This window comes from Rattus norvegicus, chromosome 2, assembly GCF_021556685.1.
Source record: "Rattus norvegicus strain SHRSP/BbbUtx chromosome 2, alternate assembly SHRSP_T2T, whole genome shotgun sequence".
In the NCBI taxonomy this organism is placed as follows: domain Eukaryota; kingdom Metazoa; phylum Chordata; class Mammalia; order Rodentia; family Muridae; genus Rattus; species Rattus norvegicus.
The window spans coordinates 234,111,599-234,130,330 of NC_141535.1; the positions used below are offsets into that span (position 1 = coordinate 234,111,599).

The window sequence follows — 18,732 nt, forward strand, 5'->3', positions numbered from 1 at the left end:
AAATACATGTATTACCTCTGCAAACAAAGTACCCTGTGGTTCCAAATAGAGACACATGCCATGCCGCTGGTTGTCTAAAAAATCTTCTAACCTCAGAAATTTTACAGCACACAGAGATCTCCAATCACGCCAATAAACTGAAATTTCCAGTTCACGTGACTAAGATAATTAAAAAAAAACAAACAAACAAACAGAAAAGACATCATTGGACACACACTTGAATAAAATATATGAAATACAAATACAATAAACAAATTACACACTAAAATCACACTATTTAAAACAAAACTTTGTAGTATTTTTAAATTATATATTACTTTTATCAAACTTACCAGTTTTAATTTAAACTTATATTCAATCTCTGCTAATGCATTTCTAAAGGTCAAGGAGTGAACCCACAGAACCCACACTAAGAATAATCAATAATCACAGAAACTCGTCTTCTACTTAGAACCTCATTCTTTCAGCTCTCTTCTCCACATGCCATTGCCTGGTGGCCTGCTGCTAAGATGTCTCACTGTGTGCCTCAGAAAACCCATGTCGCAAACCCAGGTCTTTGACCCACACTTGGCCAGAAAGGGTCTAGCACTAACTGCCTTCTTATGTCCTTATGTTGCCATATGCTGTATATAACTGCCAAAAGAACATTAAGGCACTGAATTTTCAAAAGATTACCAAGAGACAGTAACACTAGTGAGCACAGCAGTCTGTGTTAAGTGGAGGTGGGGGCGTTTAACCTATGTTTTGTATAGAAAAATGTTGATTTACTGTAATTTTAAAAAGATATATTCCAAAAAGCAAATTAATTGTGACTTGAATAACGAGACCATAAGGACAAGTTAAGTAAACCTGATTTCATATCCACAGGAGAATATACACTATGGTCAGAAATAATATTTACATGAGAAAACACAGTTTTAACAACTTACTACTAAATATACCTTAGATAATAGTTTATAAGTTGGAATCAAGTCATGAACTGATTTCTGCAATGTTATAATTTATGTACATTTTAATTAGAAAGCACCAGATTCTTCTACTGTTTTGTTTTTAGGAATTATGCAGATTGCCCACAATACAATATAAGTGTATTTGCCTTCAGGTTCTATAATAAATTATTTCTTTTATATAAAGATTTTCAATTTGTGAAAATAAGCATCTTATTATGTAAGTCCCTAGTATACATAATAAATTGTGACTTTAAATTATAAAACTAGTTGATGAAAATGAAAACATTTATAAATCTACAACATGAAATAAACATTAGTCACAACAGAACCTGCAGAAGTGCTATTCTTACATGACTTAAGTGACAGTCATCCCTAGTGTCCCTGTGCAGTATGCTCAAGGTTTATCCCCAGTGATGGGAGAGCTTCTGGGAAGTAGGCCAAACTTTAGGAGGTAGGGCTTTAGTGAGGAGGTTACTGGGGGTGTACAATTGAAATATATATTGGCATCCCATCCTTTCTTTGCTTTTGGATGTCAGGAGGTGAACAGCCATCTTCTTTAATGTGCTTCTATTATAACGTGTATCTCATGCTTAGTCTAAAAACAACTGGGACAAATGACTGAATTCTAAACTCTGAAACTGTAAGCTAAACTAAAACTTTTCCTCCTTTGAGATGATTTTCCTCATGTGTTTTGTCACAGTGACAATGTGTGGTTAATACAAACTCATTGTCAGCAAAAGAAAGAATGAGAAAATAAAACTTTTGATATATGATTCCAGGACTTCACCTCATTTCTACCTTGTAATTAGTATGGCAAAAATACCTTGGAATTAAAACCATGAGAATATAAATATTTTAAGATTACCAGTGGTATAGTCATAATTGATTACTAATACTATTTATATTCCATTTGTTAGAAGTTTACGTATTTTAGGGGCTGGAGCCCATGCCCTGCAGCATGAAGAGTTGTGCTGTCAAGTGTGGCTGTAGGCGCCAGTAACTGCAGTGCTAAGGTTGGGAAGGGCTAACAAGAAGATTGATAGGGTCCACGTGCCAGCCAGCCTAGCTAAAATATGATAGCTCCATACTTAATGACAAATCTTGTCTCTAAGGAATAGATGGAAAGTGATAGAACAGGGTCCCCAACCTTCCCTTCTGGTGTCTGCATGGTATACATAGGTTCACACACCTGTGAGCACCAGCACTCATGCATGCACACACATACATCATGCATGCATATGCATGCATAAAGTTGAAATACCTTGAAGTATGTTTTAGAGATAAACTGGAAGAACAAGCTAAGGATTGGTAATGTAGATCTATGCTTTCTTTGTCAAATCAAGGGAATAGAAGTCTACTGCCTTCTCTCTTCCTCCACTATTTTGAGCAGGAAGACTTGTTAAGGATCAAGAAGATGTACGAGGCCAAGGGTTATAGATGACGCAGACTGAAGCGGCACAGACTCCAGTGATGGAGCACTGTCTGTTCTTCACACGGATGGGACAGTGCAGTGTGGAAGGCAGACCCAGGCACTTCATTCTTTTGCTATCTGTTCTAGCAAATCTATTAAAACTAACTCACTAATTGACTTCTCATTCCCCATCTCTAGTCTGTATGTCAAACGGAAATAAATTAGAAGTATGAGATATGGTATAGAATGTGAAACCACAGCGTTAGGATAAGTCTCTTGGAGTTCTACAAGGCTTCGGAGACAAGAGCCTTTTTGTTACTTTGCACTGTTCCCTGTGAACACTCTTCCCAAATTGAGAGGTTATCTATGACCCAGATATACTATCAGTATAATTTATGCCATGAATTGTCAGGTTTCTTCAACCTTTAACATCCTGTGTAATTTAGGAAAGTAGGCTAGAGATAGAACGGAGTTGCAAAGCACCATACAGAACAACAGCTTCTGTATAGAGATGCCACCACTGTCTAGAATGTATACTACAAAGCAGAAGCTTACAGGAAATTGTAAATGACAGGAAAAATATAATCTGGATAGAGTAAAAGTACAGTGCAAAAGGGCTGGGTAACAAGATCTGAGTAGGGCAATACTGGCTGAGTATACCGGCTCCTGCTTCATTTTCCTTTATTTTGAATTTGAATTTAGAATCAAAGAAAACTGTAGGGTATGAATAAGGCTGTGTAGCTAGAACATAATTAGAAAAAGGCCAGCAGACTCAGCTGTCTGGCTGTGTGGCTGAGGTAGAAGTGCAGGGGACTAACACTCTGTTACAATGTAACAACCACCATGGACATCTCGCAGGAAGGGCTTGGCATGAGGAAGGACAGACTTCCCAGTGACTTGCTAAGAAGCCCAGTGTGCTTGGGAAGCCTTCTGCTTTTGAGAGAATACATGAGCTTCCAGACCCAGTCTTCATAGTCTCCCCACTAGCCCCACTGTCTCCACAGTGCTGCAGCGACATCTTTACTAAGCTTCCCCTTCAACAATAACAGAAACCAAAAAATTCATGTGGAAGAAATGAGTGCCATTTGATTTCAGACTTTGGAAAATTATATTTTGGACAATATACAGATGTACTATTTGTTACTTGTAATGTAATAAGAAGTAAGTAAAAGCATCTAACACTTGTGCCTCCAATACTGACTTTCTAGGACATAAATATAAATATCAATTAATAACTACTTTATTGTTTTGTATTTGAGACAGCTCTTACTGTGCATATCCCAGGTTGTCCTTGAACTGTTTCAGCCCCGTAAGTGTTGGTATTATTACATGGATGCCTTACCTGGCACTTCCTAATGAAGACAACTGTGGGAGAGTTATTTATGTTTTGGTCTATAGAGACACCATGAAAAAACCACTGGGACACAAAAAGGGGAAAGTTTGAGGGCTATGCTACAAGTTAAAGAGAATAGATTTATACTGCTAAAAAGAAAAGGGGAAAAACAGAGAAAGTTTCATTTATACTAGTTAAAAAATACTCAGTTTGGGAAATCCATGAGATAAGAAATAGTGGAATTTCTACAAGGGTGTATGTAACAATTATCTATTTATTGTTCTTTAGTGATTTCTGAGAAAAACATGGGGTTTTTATGTCAAGCAAACAATGTAAGGACAGGGTTTATGCTTGAAAAGTCAGCCTGCCACAGAAAGAGTGGATGAGGCAAGTAAACCACAAGTGAACTAGTCTTCTAAGACTCTAAGGTGTGTGTAACTCTTTAGGTCAGTCCACACACTCCAGGTCGCCTTCTAATTACAAACTCAGTTTTCTGTCTAATGACTGTACTTGTTGCTCCAGCTGCTAACCTGAATCTATTTAGCAAAGAAAACCAGTAGATAGACTTTCCTTCTGGTTTTCCCCTCATGGTAGTCTAACTCCTTCCATCAAGCCCAGACTTAACATCCATTTGTCATAACAGTGCTCCAGTCAACTCCAGCCTTCTGAGTTTTAGATAGAGGTGTCTTATTGATTCTGCTAGAAACTTAAACTCTCAAATCTGAAGTTCATAGTTATAACTGACTCTGGAAAATTCAAACAATGGATTCCCTACATTCCTTCATTCTGAACTTAGTGTGTTGGCCTTCTTGTTCTGTCCATGTTTCTTGAACTCTTTGTCATAATTTTTTTAAATCTCTTTTTGTGTTATACTCCACATAACTTCTTTAGCTCTGTCACAGAGCCATTTAACTCTTCTTCAATTTCAAATATTACATTCTCCACTCTAGTGGAATTCTACTAGTTCTCCTTCCCATGTGCCTTTGCAATAATTCATCAACAAATGACTAGTCACACTTTATTTTCTGCTTCTGGCCATCTATGTTTTCATTCTTTTAAAACTCTGCCTATCCAATTTATTGTCCAGTATCACTCAAGTTTTCAAGCACTTTGATTACTTCTTTAAACATTCAAACATCAACTGTATACCCTCGATCTCAGACTCCCTTCTTTACTCTGCTATGCGGCATGATCACATCCTCATCTACATTCATACTCTGGATTCAAGCTCATGGTGAGTAGAATTCAGTTTTATGATTCCAAGAAACAATGTGAAGTATTTGTTTTGCCACAAATGATCTTTTTTAAACCTGTCAATCTTAGGACCTTAAATGCAACTAACACTCCAAATCTTTATTCATTTCTCTTATAGTACTAAATAGCATTGCTAAGTATAAATTTACAGACTAGAGAGATAGAAAAGACAAAGAAGACATTTCAAATCAAATTCTGGGGTTGGGGATTTAGCTCAGTGGTAGAGCGCTTGCCTAGCAAGCACAAGGCCCTGGGTTCGGTCCCCAGCTCCGAAAAAAAAAAGAAAAGAAAAAAAAAAATTTGCCCTCCTCCCCAGAGTTGCTGTGTGTTTATCAGGAATCTATTTATGAATTGGTGTATCAACAATGCCATGTCCTCAACCTCTGATGAAGTGAAATAAAAACCGTAAAGGTGAGAGAAACTGCCTTTAAGTGTTTAAATAAAAATAAATCTTAACTTTTATTTTTATTCATGAGTGTGTGTTTGTGTTTATGTAAACTTATGTGTGTAGATGCCCTCAGAGACAAATGTAGGCTCCCCAGGAACTGAAGTTAGAGATGGCTGTGAGCATCTGAGTGCAGTGCTGGGAACCAAACTTGGAGAGCAGTTAGCATTCTTAACTACTAAGCCATCTTTCTAGAAACTATTTTATTTCAGTTTTAACAATTGGTTTGCATATTTTAATATTTACCCTACTAATACTTGTGAATATCAACATAAAATATCTTATACAATGGAGGAAAAGATGAGGAAACTAATTGTCTTGTTTTCAAATAGTTTATACTGTTATTAGGAGAATAAGGAGAAAGGGGCAGACAAAGGCCAGGAGGGCTTTGCTTGATCTGAAAAATAATTATGTCTTTATTTTTAAAGCTATAGCTAGCACTAAAAGTTTGTTATATAGGGGAGAGTACATGGGCTAAATCATATCAGGTGAGTAAAGTCAGTTAAAAACAAGGGCACTAGAACTAATTATTTTGTGGATGCAAATTCAGTAAACATTTGAGTAATAAATAGGCTCCAATCTTAGCTCCACACTATACATTTTTGGAAACTTGGACAGGTCACTATAGCTACTCTCAGCTTCAGTTTGCTCAACTATAATAAAACATGCCCAATAGAATCAACCATTTGGGAAGAATTATAGGAACACAGGCATAGCACTTAAGTTAATCTCAAAACATGTTAATTTTAATTATTACTGTAATTTGCAATTAAGAATATCTACTCTAGCAAAATGATAGGCAGATATAGAACAAATTAGCTAATTATAATGAGAAAGAACACAGGTCTTCCCCTCAGAAAGACTTGGCTCTGTGCAAACATTTGTATAAATTTTGCCATGTTTTGCTGTGGGGGTCCATGAAAAGTGACTTAAAGTATCAGAATCACACTAATCCCTAAAACCATTATAATAACTGTACACATCTTATAAGATTACTGAGGATTATATGGGACACTACACATGTCTTTTTGTGAACTTACAGAAATAAGAGAAAATTCAGTTTGAGAGAGAGAGTGAGAGAGAGAAACATAAATAATGTTTCCAAATCTATGTCTGTGAAAGAGAAACCTACCAAAGAATGAGGAAGAGGCAAAAGAAAAAAAGCTTTTTTTTTTAACAATGGGAAGAATGTGAACATATGCAGTAAAAATCAGAGGTGACAAAAAATGAGAATATAGGTGACAAAAGGGATAAGAAATGGGATAAGATTTCAGGACAATAAGGAGTGGAACTGAGGGTATCTTCATTATAGACTCTATGAGGAAAAAGGCTCCTTCACCTAAAACCAAGATATGGTAGGAGGAATGAAGAATCTGGGATCTGATGTTTCTTCTGTATGTTTTTTAAAGGTCTCTCTCTCTCTCTCTCTCTCTCTCTCTCTCTCTCTCTCTCTCTCTCTCTCTCTGCGTGTGTGTGTGCGTGTGTGTGCGTGTGTGTGTGCGTGTGTGTGTGTGTATCCCACACATGTACAGAATATCTGTAGAGGTCAAAAGAGGGTGTCAGATCCTCCAAAGCTGGAGAGCACAAACATTTGTGTGCTGTTTCACCTGGGTGCTAGAAACCAAACTTGTGTGTTCTCTAAGAGTAGGATGCACTTTTAGCAGCTAAGCCATTTCTCCAGTCTTTAATATTCTTAAACACCCAAATGTTTGGCAAGTGACCCACATCCCTAGCCCCTTTCTTAGGTTTCCTTATGATCATTCCATGAAGCATGAAATTCCAACAACATCATTTTATGCTAAGCAGACTTTGAAATAAAAGATGAGATTTGGCTGGGCATGGTGGTACATGTACTTGGGAGGCAGAAGCAGACAAATCTCTGAGTTTCAGGACAAGTTGATCTACAGATTAAGTTCTAAAACAGCCAAGACTACAAGAGAAACTTGTCTGAGAGAGGGAGAAGAATATTCAAGCATTTAGATTCCTATCACTCAAACAGTATTTTCCATTAGATTCAGATCAATAGCCATATCTCAAAGCCTCACTAAGGCTAAAGAACATTATTCTGGTTGGGAAAAATTGCACTACTTAGAAATCCCCGGTACGAAGACTACATGTATGACATCAAACTGAGTTAAAATTGAGACCCTGGCCAAACAAAGCAAAAGAAAACAAAACAAAAACCTAACAAGACAAAACAAAGAAAACAGCGACAACCATATGATCTTTTACTTTTTTCTACCCCACAGCCTATAACTACCTGGTAATGTAGTACCTGTCTGCCTCTGTTGTTTTACTTCACACCATACCTCTATCTTACAGGGGCTTGTTTTGCTGACAAGACATCAAGCTCCCACCTATGTTAGGGAGTTATGTTTCCTTTTTTGGGAATACTCTTTGGTTCTTGGCAACCTCCCTACTTTTCCCTGCATCATCAGGTCTCAGGTTACTTGTAACTTCCTCCGTGTACAATAGTCTCACACTGCTGATCCTATCTACAGCTGCTAGACAGCTCACTTCTGATCCCTTGTTACATAGCTCTTTCCAGTGACTTCTGATCTCCTAAAATACAGTTCTTTCCCTCGCTTCTATGCAAATTTTAAACTCTATTTACTATTTATCTTCTTTTTCTATAGGACTCTGTTTTGACCAATTACTTGCAGCATCAAGGATGCTACTTGGCATGAAGTATAAAGTCAGTGAACATTAAGCCTGAGAGTCACACTGCAGCTATGAATCTCTGTAACTCTATCATACAACACGCCTGGTATGTATAAGCTGATCAGCAGAAACTCAAAGAATGGTCTTACAGATGGTTGGGACTGACTTATGATCTCTAACCGGAGGAACTCTAGAACTTATCCTTCTCCAAAAAAATTCTTTTCAAGCTCTTGTGATGTCATTTCTTTTCTATTTCCTTGCTGTGGATTCAGATCCACTTAGTTACTATAAGTTGTACTGATTTGCCTTTCATTTTCCACATACGTTTTTTCCCCATAGCTACTCCCATAATGTGCTTCACCTCTCTCCCTTACGGCTCTATCTCTTGAACAGATATCTACTTCTCCCTCATATTTCTTTTTCACACAAATCCTAAGGTCAGGTTTCTTTGTATGAATTTTCCATGCTCACTACCATGAAGCACAAATAACTTAGGGTAGCAAAGTTGTTAACTTTAAGATGGACTCACTGGGTAAAGATATGTCTTAGAAGCTAGGCAGTAGACTTATAAATAGCTCTGTTGCAATACTAAAGCCTGTAACTAATGAGATAAATACTGAAAAGCCAACGAAGGATCAATTTCTTAAGAGAACCCCAGAGACTTGTTTACATTGTTCACTGTCAAACTGCACCCAGAAGTCCCGGGATGCAACATTAATCAATAAATATTTGATTAAATAGTAGAGTATAATGACTGAATGATTCTGAACTGAGAATAAATTCTAGGATGAAAGCATTTGCTGAAGATCAGTCTGGTACTCAGGTACAAAGATTAGTTAGATTAGTAAAATAGTGAATTTGTATATCCAAAAAGTTAACTGGCAATATGAGTCTGAACCAGGATGCTCACTTGGAAGATAAACCCCTTAAGTCAGAAGAACACCTTGCAGATAGAAGCTAGAGGTAACTGGCAGCACTTCCATAGCTTACCACACGTTTTCACCGGGATATATAACTTCAAGTGCTATATCATGGATACCACTGACCTCCATATTAAATAGTAAAATCTATTACTTTACTTTAGCTCAAAATACAATAAATGCTGAGTATATTTCTCCTAGACTAATGGATGGATTTAAATCTGAAATACAGGTCTTTGCAGACTGGAATGTGCTGTGCTGCCTTCTGTTACAGACATAGCCTAGACTCTAGTTATTTACATCACTATGAGAGACACTCTGACATACGGACAGCTGGAAAAATGAAGTATAACAGCTCCATTCAAAGTCAAAGGTACAAATGGTGAGACAGAAGAATCACTGCAGTAAATAGATTGTCAATTATTCAATCTGCAATGAATATATAATTCAATATACAATACACAAATAAATTTTATATTATTCAATAGCAGAGCATGGTGGCTGGGCATTGTGGTCAAAGCACAGGGTAAGGAACACTGGACACTGAGCCAACTGAGGTGACATAAAAGAAACACAAAACAAGGCCAAACCACATATACATTGTGATATGTGATTTCACAACTGCAGACATTTCTAGCTGATATAAAATGCACATTTTCAAGTAGCTGCACACTACACCTATTTGCAGCAGTCAGATTGGTACCAATGTCTTAAAGAGAAATTTATATACAATCCCTCAGGTGAGAAACGTAAGAAATATCTACACGCTTCTGACTTTACAAACTTCTTAGGCTTGCTGTGGTGGCATATGTCTATAGTCCCACATGATCTCTGAGTTAGAGGTCAGCCTGGTCTACATAGTGTGGTCCATGCTCACCTGGCATTTAGTGAGATCTGGTCTCAAAACACAAAATAAAATAACAAAACTTAAAGACTTCCAATAAATAAAAATTACACTATTTTCAAGTAAGAAGTCCTTATCTTACCCTGTCTAGTTCCAGTGTAAACTTCTGGTCCCACGACTGATTGGAAATGGGCTTCCAGATAGTTTGACCAACCACAGTATTATCTAGCTTCAAAACAGCACAAACATCATCTGTAATTACAATTGTAAATTTGGTTAAAATTTTTAAACTGTTAAAAGAAAATTATCACTATTTTATAGCATGAAGAAACTGAAAACTGTTTGAAAAGAACTTTTTTATAATCAATTTTTGATAAAAACAAACACTAAATGCTATTTTGCATATTTGAGAATGTATCAACTACCCTGTTTATACATCTATCTATATTAGTCATCTATTGTCTCCACTGTTTGCTAGATAGAGAACTTACTGCCTCAAACCATTCTTTATTTTCATTCCTCTCCCATTTTCCCTGAACACAGGAGAGCTATTCTCCAGAAGGTTCACGTGGCATCTGCCTCCCCTCTGACTTGCATGTCTGGGCATGCTTTACCACAGTAGACGGGGATGTCCTCAGCGTGTTCCTAAGTCTCTTATTCTTGCAACACTCACTGCATCCCCTCTCAAAGCTGATAACTCAGTCACTATCTATTCTAGCAAATATCTCATCCATCAGTTAGGTACCAAAAGTTCAGTTTTTAATGGTCACCAAGCCATTAAAATAACAAATATGGAGTCTACCAGGAGGAAAAGACTTAGTGTCTGGAGCTCTTCATTTTGGTAAAAAGAGTGATATTCAGCATTTCATTCTTTCAAATGTTTTTATTTATCATGTAGTCAAATTTATTTTCAACAGACTAAAATGTGCTGGGTTTTTTGTTTCCTATTATAAATTTTAAAAATTGAAAATAATGGCAATAGAAATCTGTTGGTCCTCTTTGGACATTTCCCACGTTTGCCTGTCTCCATGATAGTCCCTGTAACCCGTGGCATGATTTAAAAGCATGGTTACTGAACTGGACAAGTCGTCGGTTTTCAGGAGGTTGCGACTGCTTCCACTTTTACTTTTACTAGTTCTGCTCATAAACGATGATCTGTTTTCACTTGGACTCCATCCAGGCAGTGCTACGGATGTCGCTTTTGACCGTCCAGGGACATTCTCCAGGATATCTTGGCACCCCATGAGACGAACTTCCAAAGTACCTGTTAATAAACAAATATGCAATAAAAACAACAATAATAATATACAAAGCTGTGTCTGTTATCTGTTCAGAAAGAGCACAAAGAGGATGATTTGCTAAAATAATGCAAACTCTTTTTACAAAGGACCTGTGAGGAATGTACCACCCTCTTAACCTAAACAATTGAAAACCCTTAGTTATGCCAATTGCAACAATTTCTGTACAAGAAAAACCAGTACCAGTCAGATTGGTAGGATATACCTGTTACTCTAGAACTTAAGAGGTCTTTGGAGGTAGCCTATGATTCATAGAGCCCTCTAGTCCAGCCTGGGTATCATAAGAGACTAAAACAACAATGGAAGAACAACACTTACCAAAGCTAACTCTAGAGCACAAAGTCAGTTACATAAAAACACATATAAGAATATTTATTTTACAATCAAAGACTATGTAATTCTATGGCTAGAGAACATGAGGGGAAAATAAAGTTAAATGTTAGCATTCTGATTAGATATAAAGAAGTCTGAGTGGGAATAACAGCTGTCTTCAATAGTTACACGGTACTAGTTATACAGTGCACAGAAACGTACTGTGTTCTGTACACAAACAAACCATTCCTGTTCTATTTAAAATCTAAAATTACCATTTTATTTTTCCATTCTGACAAGATAGTCAAGTAATTATTGATTATAATTAATAATAAAATAACTAATTTTCTAAGAAAAATAAATAATACAAGTGTTCCAAATGAAAGCAAGGAATTATAACTAAAGCGATTTGGATACATGGCTTTGTCACTGCTTGGACTAAACTAAATTCAAAATGTTGCCTTAGGGCTGAGGAGGTAGCCTATTGTTCTTTCAGGGGACCAAAATTCAATTCCTAGCACTTACAATGCAGCAAAATGTAACCACAGTTTTGGAATATCTGAAGCACTGTCTGTCCTCTAAGTGAATAGCCTGAATGTGGTACACAGACATAAAAACACCACCACCAAAACACATAAAGACAGGGTTGCCACCCCACAGTCAAAAGCTCTGATCCAGAATTGTTCCTATCTGAAGGAACTGCAGGGACAAAAATGGAGAAGAGCATGAGAGAAAGGAGGTTCAGTGACAGGTGCAAATTGGGATCCAGCTCAGAGTGGGGGATACCCAGGGCCTGACACTGTTTCTGATGCTGTGGTGTGCTTGCAGACAGGAGCCTAGCATGGCTGCTCTCTGAGAGGCCCAACATGCAGCTGAAAGAGTCAGTTGCAGATACTAGCACCAAATAATGGACAGAAGTCGGGGACCCCTGTAGATGAACTGGGGAAAAGCAGGAAGAAGCTGAGGAGGAAGGCAGCCCCATGGGAAGTGAGCACTGTCAACTGACCTGGATCCCCGAAATCTCTCAGACACTGAGCCACCAATCAGGCAGCATACACCAACTGAGATGAGGCCCTCAACACATATACAGCAGAGGACTGCCTGGTCTCGTCTCAGTAAGAGAAGATGCATCTAACCTTGAGAGACTTGAGGCCCCAGGGAGTGGGGAGGTCCAGTGGGGTGGAGGTGGAGAGGAGGTATGGGATGGTGAGCTGTCTGGGGTGGGCTGGAGGGGGATGAAGACTGTAAAAAGAAATAAAGAATTTAAAAAAAGAAATACAAATAAATAATATTAAAAAAATGTTGCCTTGTATACATTAGCTGGTTTGAGGCCACTGATACATACAGAGCAGAGGACTGCCTGGTCTGGCCTCAGCCAGAGACTTGAGTCCCCAGAGAGTGGGGAAGGAGCGGGAGGTTGAATGAGGAACTGTTGGAGGGCAGACCTGGAGGGGGATAATGATTGAACTGTTTAAAAAAAAAAAAATCAAAGATAATTTAAAAAGCAAGCAAGAAAGAAATCTAAAGGCATTTAATCGCTATGAAAAAAAGATGAGAAAGATGTCTACTTTTTGAATAAATGCTTAATAAACTATATTGGAGTGATTCATCTGATAAGCACAGGTTTTTGAAACACAGAATCAATTTGGGCTGTGCTATGATTTGTGAATACATATCTTAATTATTAACTTTATTTTTTTACAACTTGGATGCTAACAACTGCCCTTGATGAACATAATCATAGTAGAATTGAAAAAGACAATAGATGCTTTCAGAAATAAATGCTGCCTTGACGTTCAAGTTTTACGTAGTACAAACACTTCCGGAAGACTACTTATTCTAGGAAAACTGTCCAGTTACATTTTAAATAATTAAAATTTATTATCTACAGTTTTTAGCTACTAAAAATAATCTGCAAAACTTACATTTCTAAATAAGAAATAGAAACAAAGCTTCCCAATTCAAACTAAAACAATTAGACAAAACAAACCCAAACCAACCAAGCAAACAAACCAAACTATTAAAGTGTTGAAAGACACCAGGCTACAGGCAGTGAGGGCCAGCGATCCTTGAAGGATGAGAAACAAGTCCCAAGACTTTCTAGAATGTGCTGCCCTCAGGGGGAGTCCAAATCTTAAGGAGACCAGGACAGCTAGAGGCTCCTTAGGTCTCCAGGTTCCCCTATATCACATTCACTCAGGTACTAGTGACTACAAAGAACAATTTTCCCTATATACAGGTAGGAGAAGTGACCCCACCAACCACAACTGAAAAAACTGTAATTCACAGCACACTATACAGAGTATTCAGAAAGATTTCTGTTGCAATAGTAAAAGGTCTCAAATGGCATTCTTATACACAGCAGACCCTAAAAAGTATACATACAAGATCAAACTCTTCCTATGAAGCTGCATCCTAGAACAAAGCTTTAGAATGCTTACTCAGCAAGGCAAACTTTACAATATTTGCTAGTCAATCCAAGATCAGATAAGTTTGTTTTGTATTGCTACATGAAAAACAAACATATACTGACTTAAGAAACTTAAACTACATGTTAAAATTAGTAGACAAGGACATTAAAATAATTACATCTATAGTCCATCTGTTCAAAGGTTGAACAGAGACATGAAGAAATGACAAAAACCACAAAGTACACAATTTCTAGAGACAGAAAGGACATTTGTCTAAAATAAAAACTATGCACAGGACAGAATTGGTGGCTGATTGAGCAGTGCCAAAGAAAAGGTTGCCTGCGTTAAAGACAACAGCATCAGAAAGGATTAAGACACCAGGGAAAAACACTGCCCATATGTGAATTATGATTTAACTTAGAACCATGTAAGCTTAACTGACATGTCTGATAAAAAGCAAACAAAATAGGTGTTTTTAAAAGGAGGCTAAAGCTCTCAAAATTTTATGAAGATTATAAGCACAAGAAGCTCATGAACACCAAGTCAAAAAATCGTAAAGTGTATGTTTTAATTTTTCAAAACGTGATAAACAAAAGAATAACACCACAAATACATACATACATACATACATACACACACACACACACACACACACACACACACACACACAGAGAGACAGACAGACAGACAGACAGACAGACAGACAGATAGATAGATAGATAGACAGACAGATAGAGAGATAGAGAGAGAGAGAGGATAACAGGAGTTTTCTCATTGGAAACAAGAGCAAAACTACACTCAAATGTATACCTGATACCCAAAACACTACTGTAGTACTGTCCTAAAAAGTGATAAGGGTATAAAAATAAGTATTTACTAAAAAGCCATCAACCCGTATATGTAAGATGGGTGACTCCCACTGAATGATGAGGCAATAACATCCCTGGTGAGGTGGGAAGGAGACCAGTTTCCACCTTTTCCCCAAGTCTGTTAGGTTGTTAAGCAAGACAAGCTTAAATAGAGCGGCTATCCTTTCCCTCTTAGTTTTAAAGAAACAACTTGTTGTGCTTGTGTTTTATTTGTATTGTTGTTGTAATAGCAAACTTTCCTCATTTCCAGTGTAAATACTCAGCTGTAAAAGTTATCCTGGGGAAACTGAAAACATCTGGTTACTCTTTTAAGTCCTGGTGGCTTATTAAATATTTCAGTAATTTCCATGTATCAGGACATGACAATGCTTACCACCTGCTTTCATTTAGGGCAAAAAAAATTCTGGAGGGAGTTAAGATCTTTACTAAAATGTCTAGAGGTTTCATTCTTTTATGAGATGGCATAATTACAATTGCTTATAACCATATTAGTAATAAGGTAAAACTACATTCTTTGCCTTCATATTACTAAAATTTAACATAAGTGAATCTAAGAACTAAATGCATTCATAAGCAGTAGCTATGAATTCTATTAGAACAAGTAAATACCTCTTTACTAATTCAGTATTGCAATAGCCACTGCTGTGTGAAAATGAGGTCTTCTATGTGGCCGAGCCTGATCTGGGACCCTTGATCCTCCTCTCTCAGTCTCCCACAGTTAGGATTAGTAGCATGTATCACTATGCTGAAAATGTCAATAAATTCTATAGAAAACAAAACTCTGATGCAAAAACAAAGAAATAGATTCCTTCATAAAAACAAAACCCAAAGCAGTCCTTCACCATGAAAGCCGCTAAGAAGAGAAATTATGGAAAATTGTTTACATTTCTGTGGAAAGACACTAGCTGGAAGAACCAAAGACTGGGACGCAAAGAGAACAGTGAACAGCGGTGACACGAATGACACAGGCGTACTAAGGCGAACACCAGGAGTTCCTGGTTTATAATTCTTTCTGATACTACTGTGATTTAAGACAAATACCTAAAGCATCATAACCCAAGACAGAGTTTAAAACAGCAGAAAGAAGGGTAAGCTGCACCTGTATAGAGCAAAGACACATAAGGATATATGTACTCACGCACTCACACAGGAGTACATGCACATATACACAAACAAACACTCATGCATGCGCCTCCAAAAAGGATACACATTTTATAACTCAAACTATGACATCCTGGAAAAAGACAACCTGTAGAGCTGGGAGTTGTGGTAAATGTCTATAGTTCCAGAACTTGAAGGAAGAGGAAGAAATTCATTTAAAAAATAAAAAAAGAAAGGTGAGGGGCTGCCTGCCAGGGTTGTAGATTGGAGATGAGACAGGGACTGACAAGACACAGCATATGCCCATCGTTATAGACTGCCTAACACCTGGGCAAAACGCACAGTGAGCTACTTTATACTATGAACCTCAGAGCATTATAATGCGTCAGTGTAGACTCACCAATTACAAAAATCTTTGATTCATGCCATAACTCTACTACTCAAAAGGATTACCGTATGCCAATGCCTTCTTGGGATACTGAGTGAGACTGCATCAAAACATTACACCCCTAAACCACAAATGAGAAAAAGACAAGGAGAAAGCATACAACTAAAGCACATATATCTGTGCCAGGCTAGTTTGAGAGGTTGACAGTAGAGGAAGTGATGAATACACAGAAATTGGGCTTATGAAGAATCTTCTATTGCCTGTACAAATTCTGTATGTGACCAATAGAATGTTTCTAAGAAAAGCAGGTTATTAATTAAACCTAATTAATAAGTGAAAGACAAATAAAATTATTAGAAAAATCTACAAAGGTCATCTCATAGAAAAAATAACATTTGTAAAACAAATAGCAAAGTAGCAGAGGCAAGTCTTTTGTTTAAAAAACTTTTAAATTACATTAAGTGACCGTTTGATCTTATGTACATGTATGTATGTATGCATGTGTGCATTTATGCTCAGAGGACATCTTGTGAAATACAGCATCTCACAGGTTCCCAATTCTGTTCTGAGACAGGCGTCTCATAATTGCACAGGCTGGCCTCATTTTCTAGTAAGCACCTTTGTTATATTCAAGAGATTTTTGCTCTTAGTTTATGGGAGGGAAATCTAAATCCTTTCAACCGTGGTCATTATAGAAATCTGTTACTCATGGTGGTGCCTTAGACCACACTGGAGTTTATGCTAACAAGGTGTCTCACAGAAGGTCTCTAGACAACTTCATGAGGGAAGAAGACATTCCTAGAAGGACTAATCATAATATTAGGTTTGGGACTTTTGAGTCATCTAAGACTGATGTCCTGACCTCCTAAGCAGGGCAATTTTCCTCACATGGTAATGATTCATTCAGTCACACCCATATAATAAAGTCTCAATAAACACGAGGGCATTTAAAGCTCAAGAGAACTGCCTAGGTGCTGAAAGACACTGATGTGTTAGTCAGGGCGACTGATCCTAAGAAACAGGGAGTGCCATGTTTAAGAACCTGCAAGCATTTTCCCTTTGGCTCATCCTACCCTCTCCCCCATCCACTTTAAATTAACTTTTTAGGCTAGCATCCTAATGAGCTTCATCCCGGCATTTTCAAACACCTGTGTCAGTGTACCTGCCTCTTACTCACTTCCTCCCCGTGCTTCCTGGCCCCCTTGGCTGGGTCCCTTCATCTCACCCTCTTCTGTTTTATTACAGCTTTCACTCTTTTCTTCTACCCTCCTTCAAGAGCTCTTCATTCATTCTCATGATCCTTTTTCTAGTTTTATCTCTTCCACACACACAACATATTCTTCAATCTATGATCCCACATAAGTTAAAACATGTGGTAATTGTCTGAGTCTAATTTGTATCCTTTATTATACAGCTGTAATGGTAAGTATAGCTCTTCATGGGTTTGATAGAACTCATGTCTCGGAGAATGGAGTGAGCCTAAGGCTCTGAAAATTTGCAGTCATCTGTCAGAAGTACAGATGACCTGGAAACTCTCTTATAATTATATGTCCGAAGTAAAGGCAAGCATATAGAATAGGCTTATAAAATTTAACATAATTTCCAATAATTAGCATTAGAATTTATTATATATTATTGACAGTTATTATAAATATAAATGGATGAAACTACATAGTTATAAGACACTGACATAAGGTATTAAATGATCCAATTCTACCTTATCACAAAGACTCACATAACCAAATATGTATTTCATTAAGATTAAATAGGATACTTGCTTCACATAGTAACCACTGAGAGACTGGAGATGTCTAACTTAAAATCAGATAAGCCAGACTTGATATCAGGGTTTTTTTTATAAAAAACAAAAAAGAAGTTAATTCATGAAAGAGATATAACAATTATATGCATAGATACAACAAAGTCAAAAACTATGAAACAAACACATTGAGAACTGAAAAAAGAAAGAGACAGTTTCAGAAAACCAGCCAGGAATCTCTAGCCCACTTTCAATAATGGCCCTACTAGCATAGTTATAATAACTTGAAAATCAACAACAGAAAAGGAAATAACAAGTGCTTGTGAGGATGTAGAGAACCTCGACATGCATTGTTTTGGAGAATGTTAAATTACATAACACCTGTCAAAGTTTGATGACTGTTCAAATTTTAAATACAAAGGAATCATATGACCTAGCAAGTGCATTCCTAGATGTGTGTCCTTCTAGATTGAAAACAGGTGTTCCAAAACAAACAAACAAACAAACACCATACACAAATGTTCACAGAGGTATTATTCACAATACCCTGCTGGTAAAAAAAAGAACCTAAATATCCTTACAAATAAAACAGAACACAGTATAAAAGTGGACATCGTTCAGTGAAGATGACTAAGTGTGCCCTGTGAAATACGCCAGTTATGGAAGGCTGCAGAGTATATAATCCCATTTTAATGAAATCTCTAGAAAAAACAAATGATTGAGCCAAGAAGACGATTAATTGTGCTGGGGCCTAGGGAGAGGAGTGGCATTGAATG

At 37.2% G+C, this 18,732-nt stretch overlaps 1 protein-coding gene across 2 annotated transcripts in view; it reads right to left on the minus strand.

Annotated features, from left to right (window-relative positions):
• The window catches only part of Pkn2 (protein kinase N2), a 105,303-nt gene that overhangs the window by 24,553 nt on the left and 62,018 nt on the right, over positions 1-18,732 (minus strand). The window contains 3 exon segments of one of the 2 annotated variants that reach the window (NM_001105755.2): positions 16-159; positions 9,961-10,070; positions 10,897-11,082. In NM_001105755.2, the coding sequence (NP_001099225.2) occupies positions 16-159; positions 9,961-10,070; positions 10,897-11,082 (440 nt within the window). 2 annotated transcript variants of the gene reach the window in all.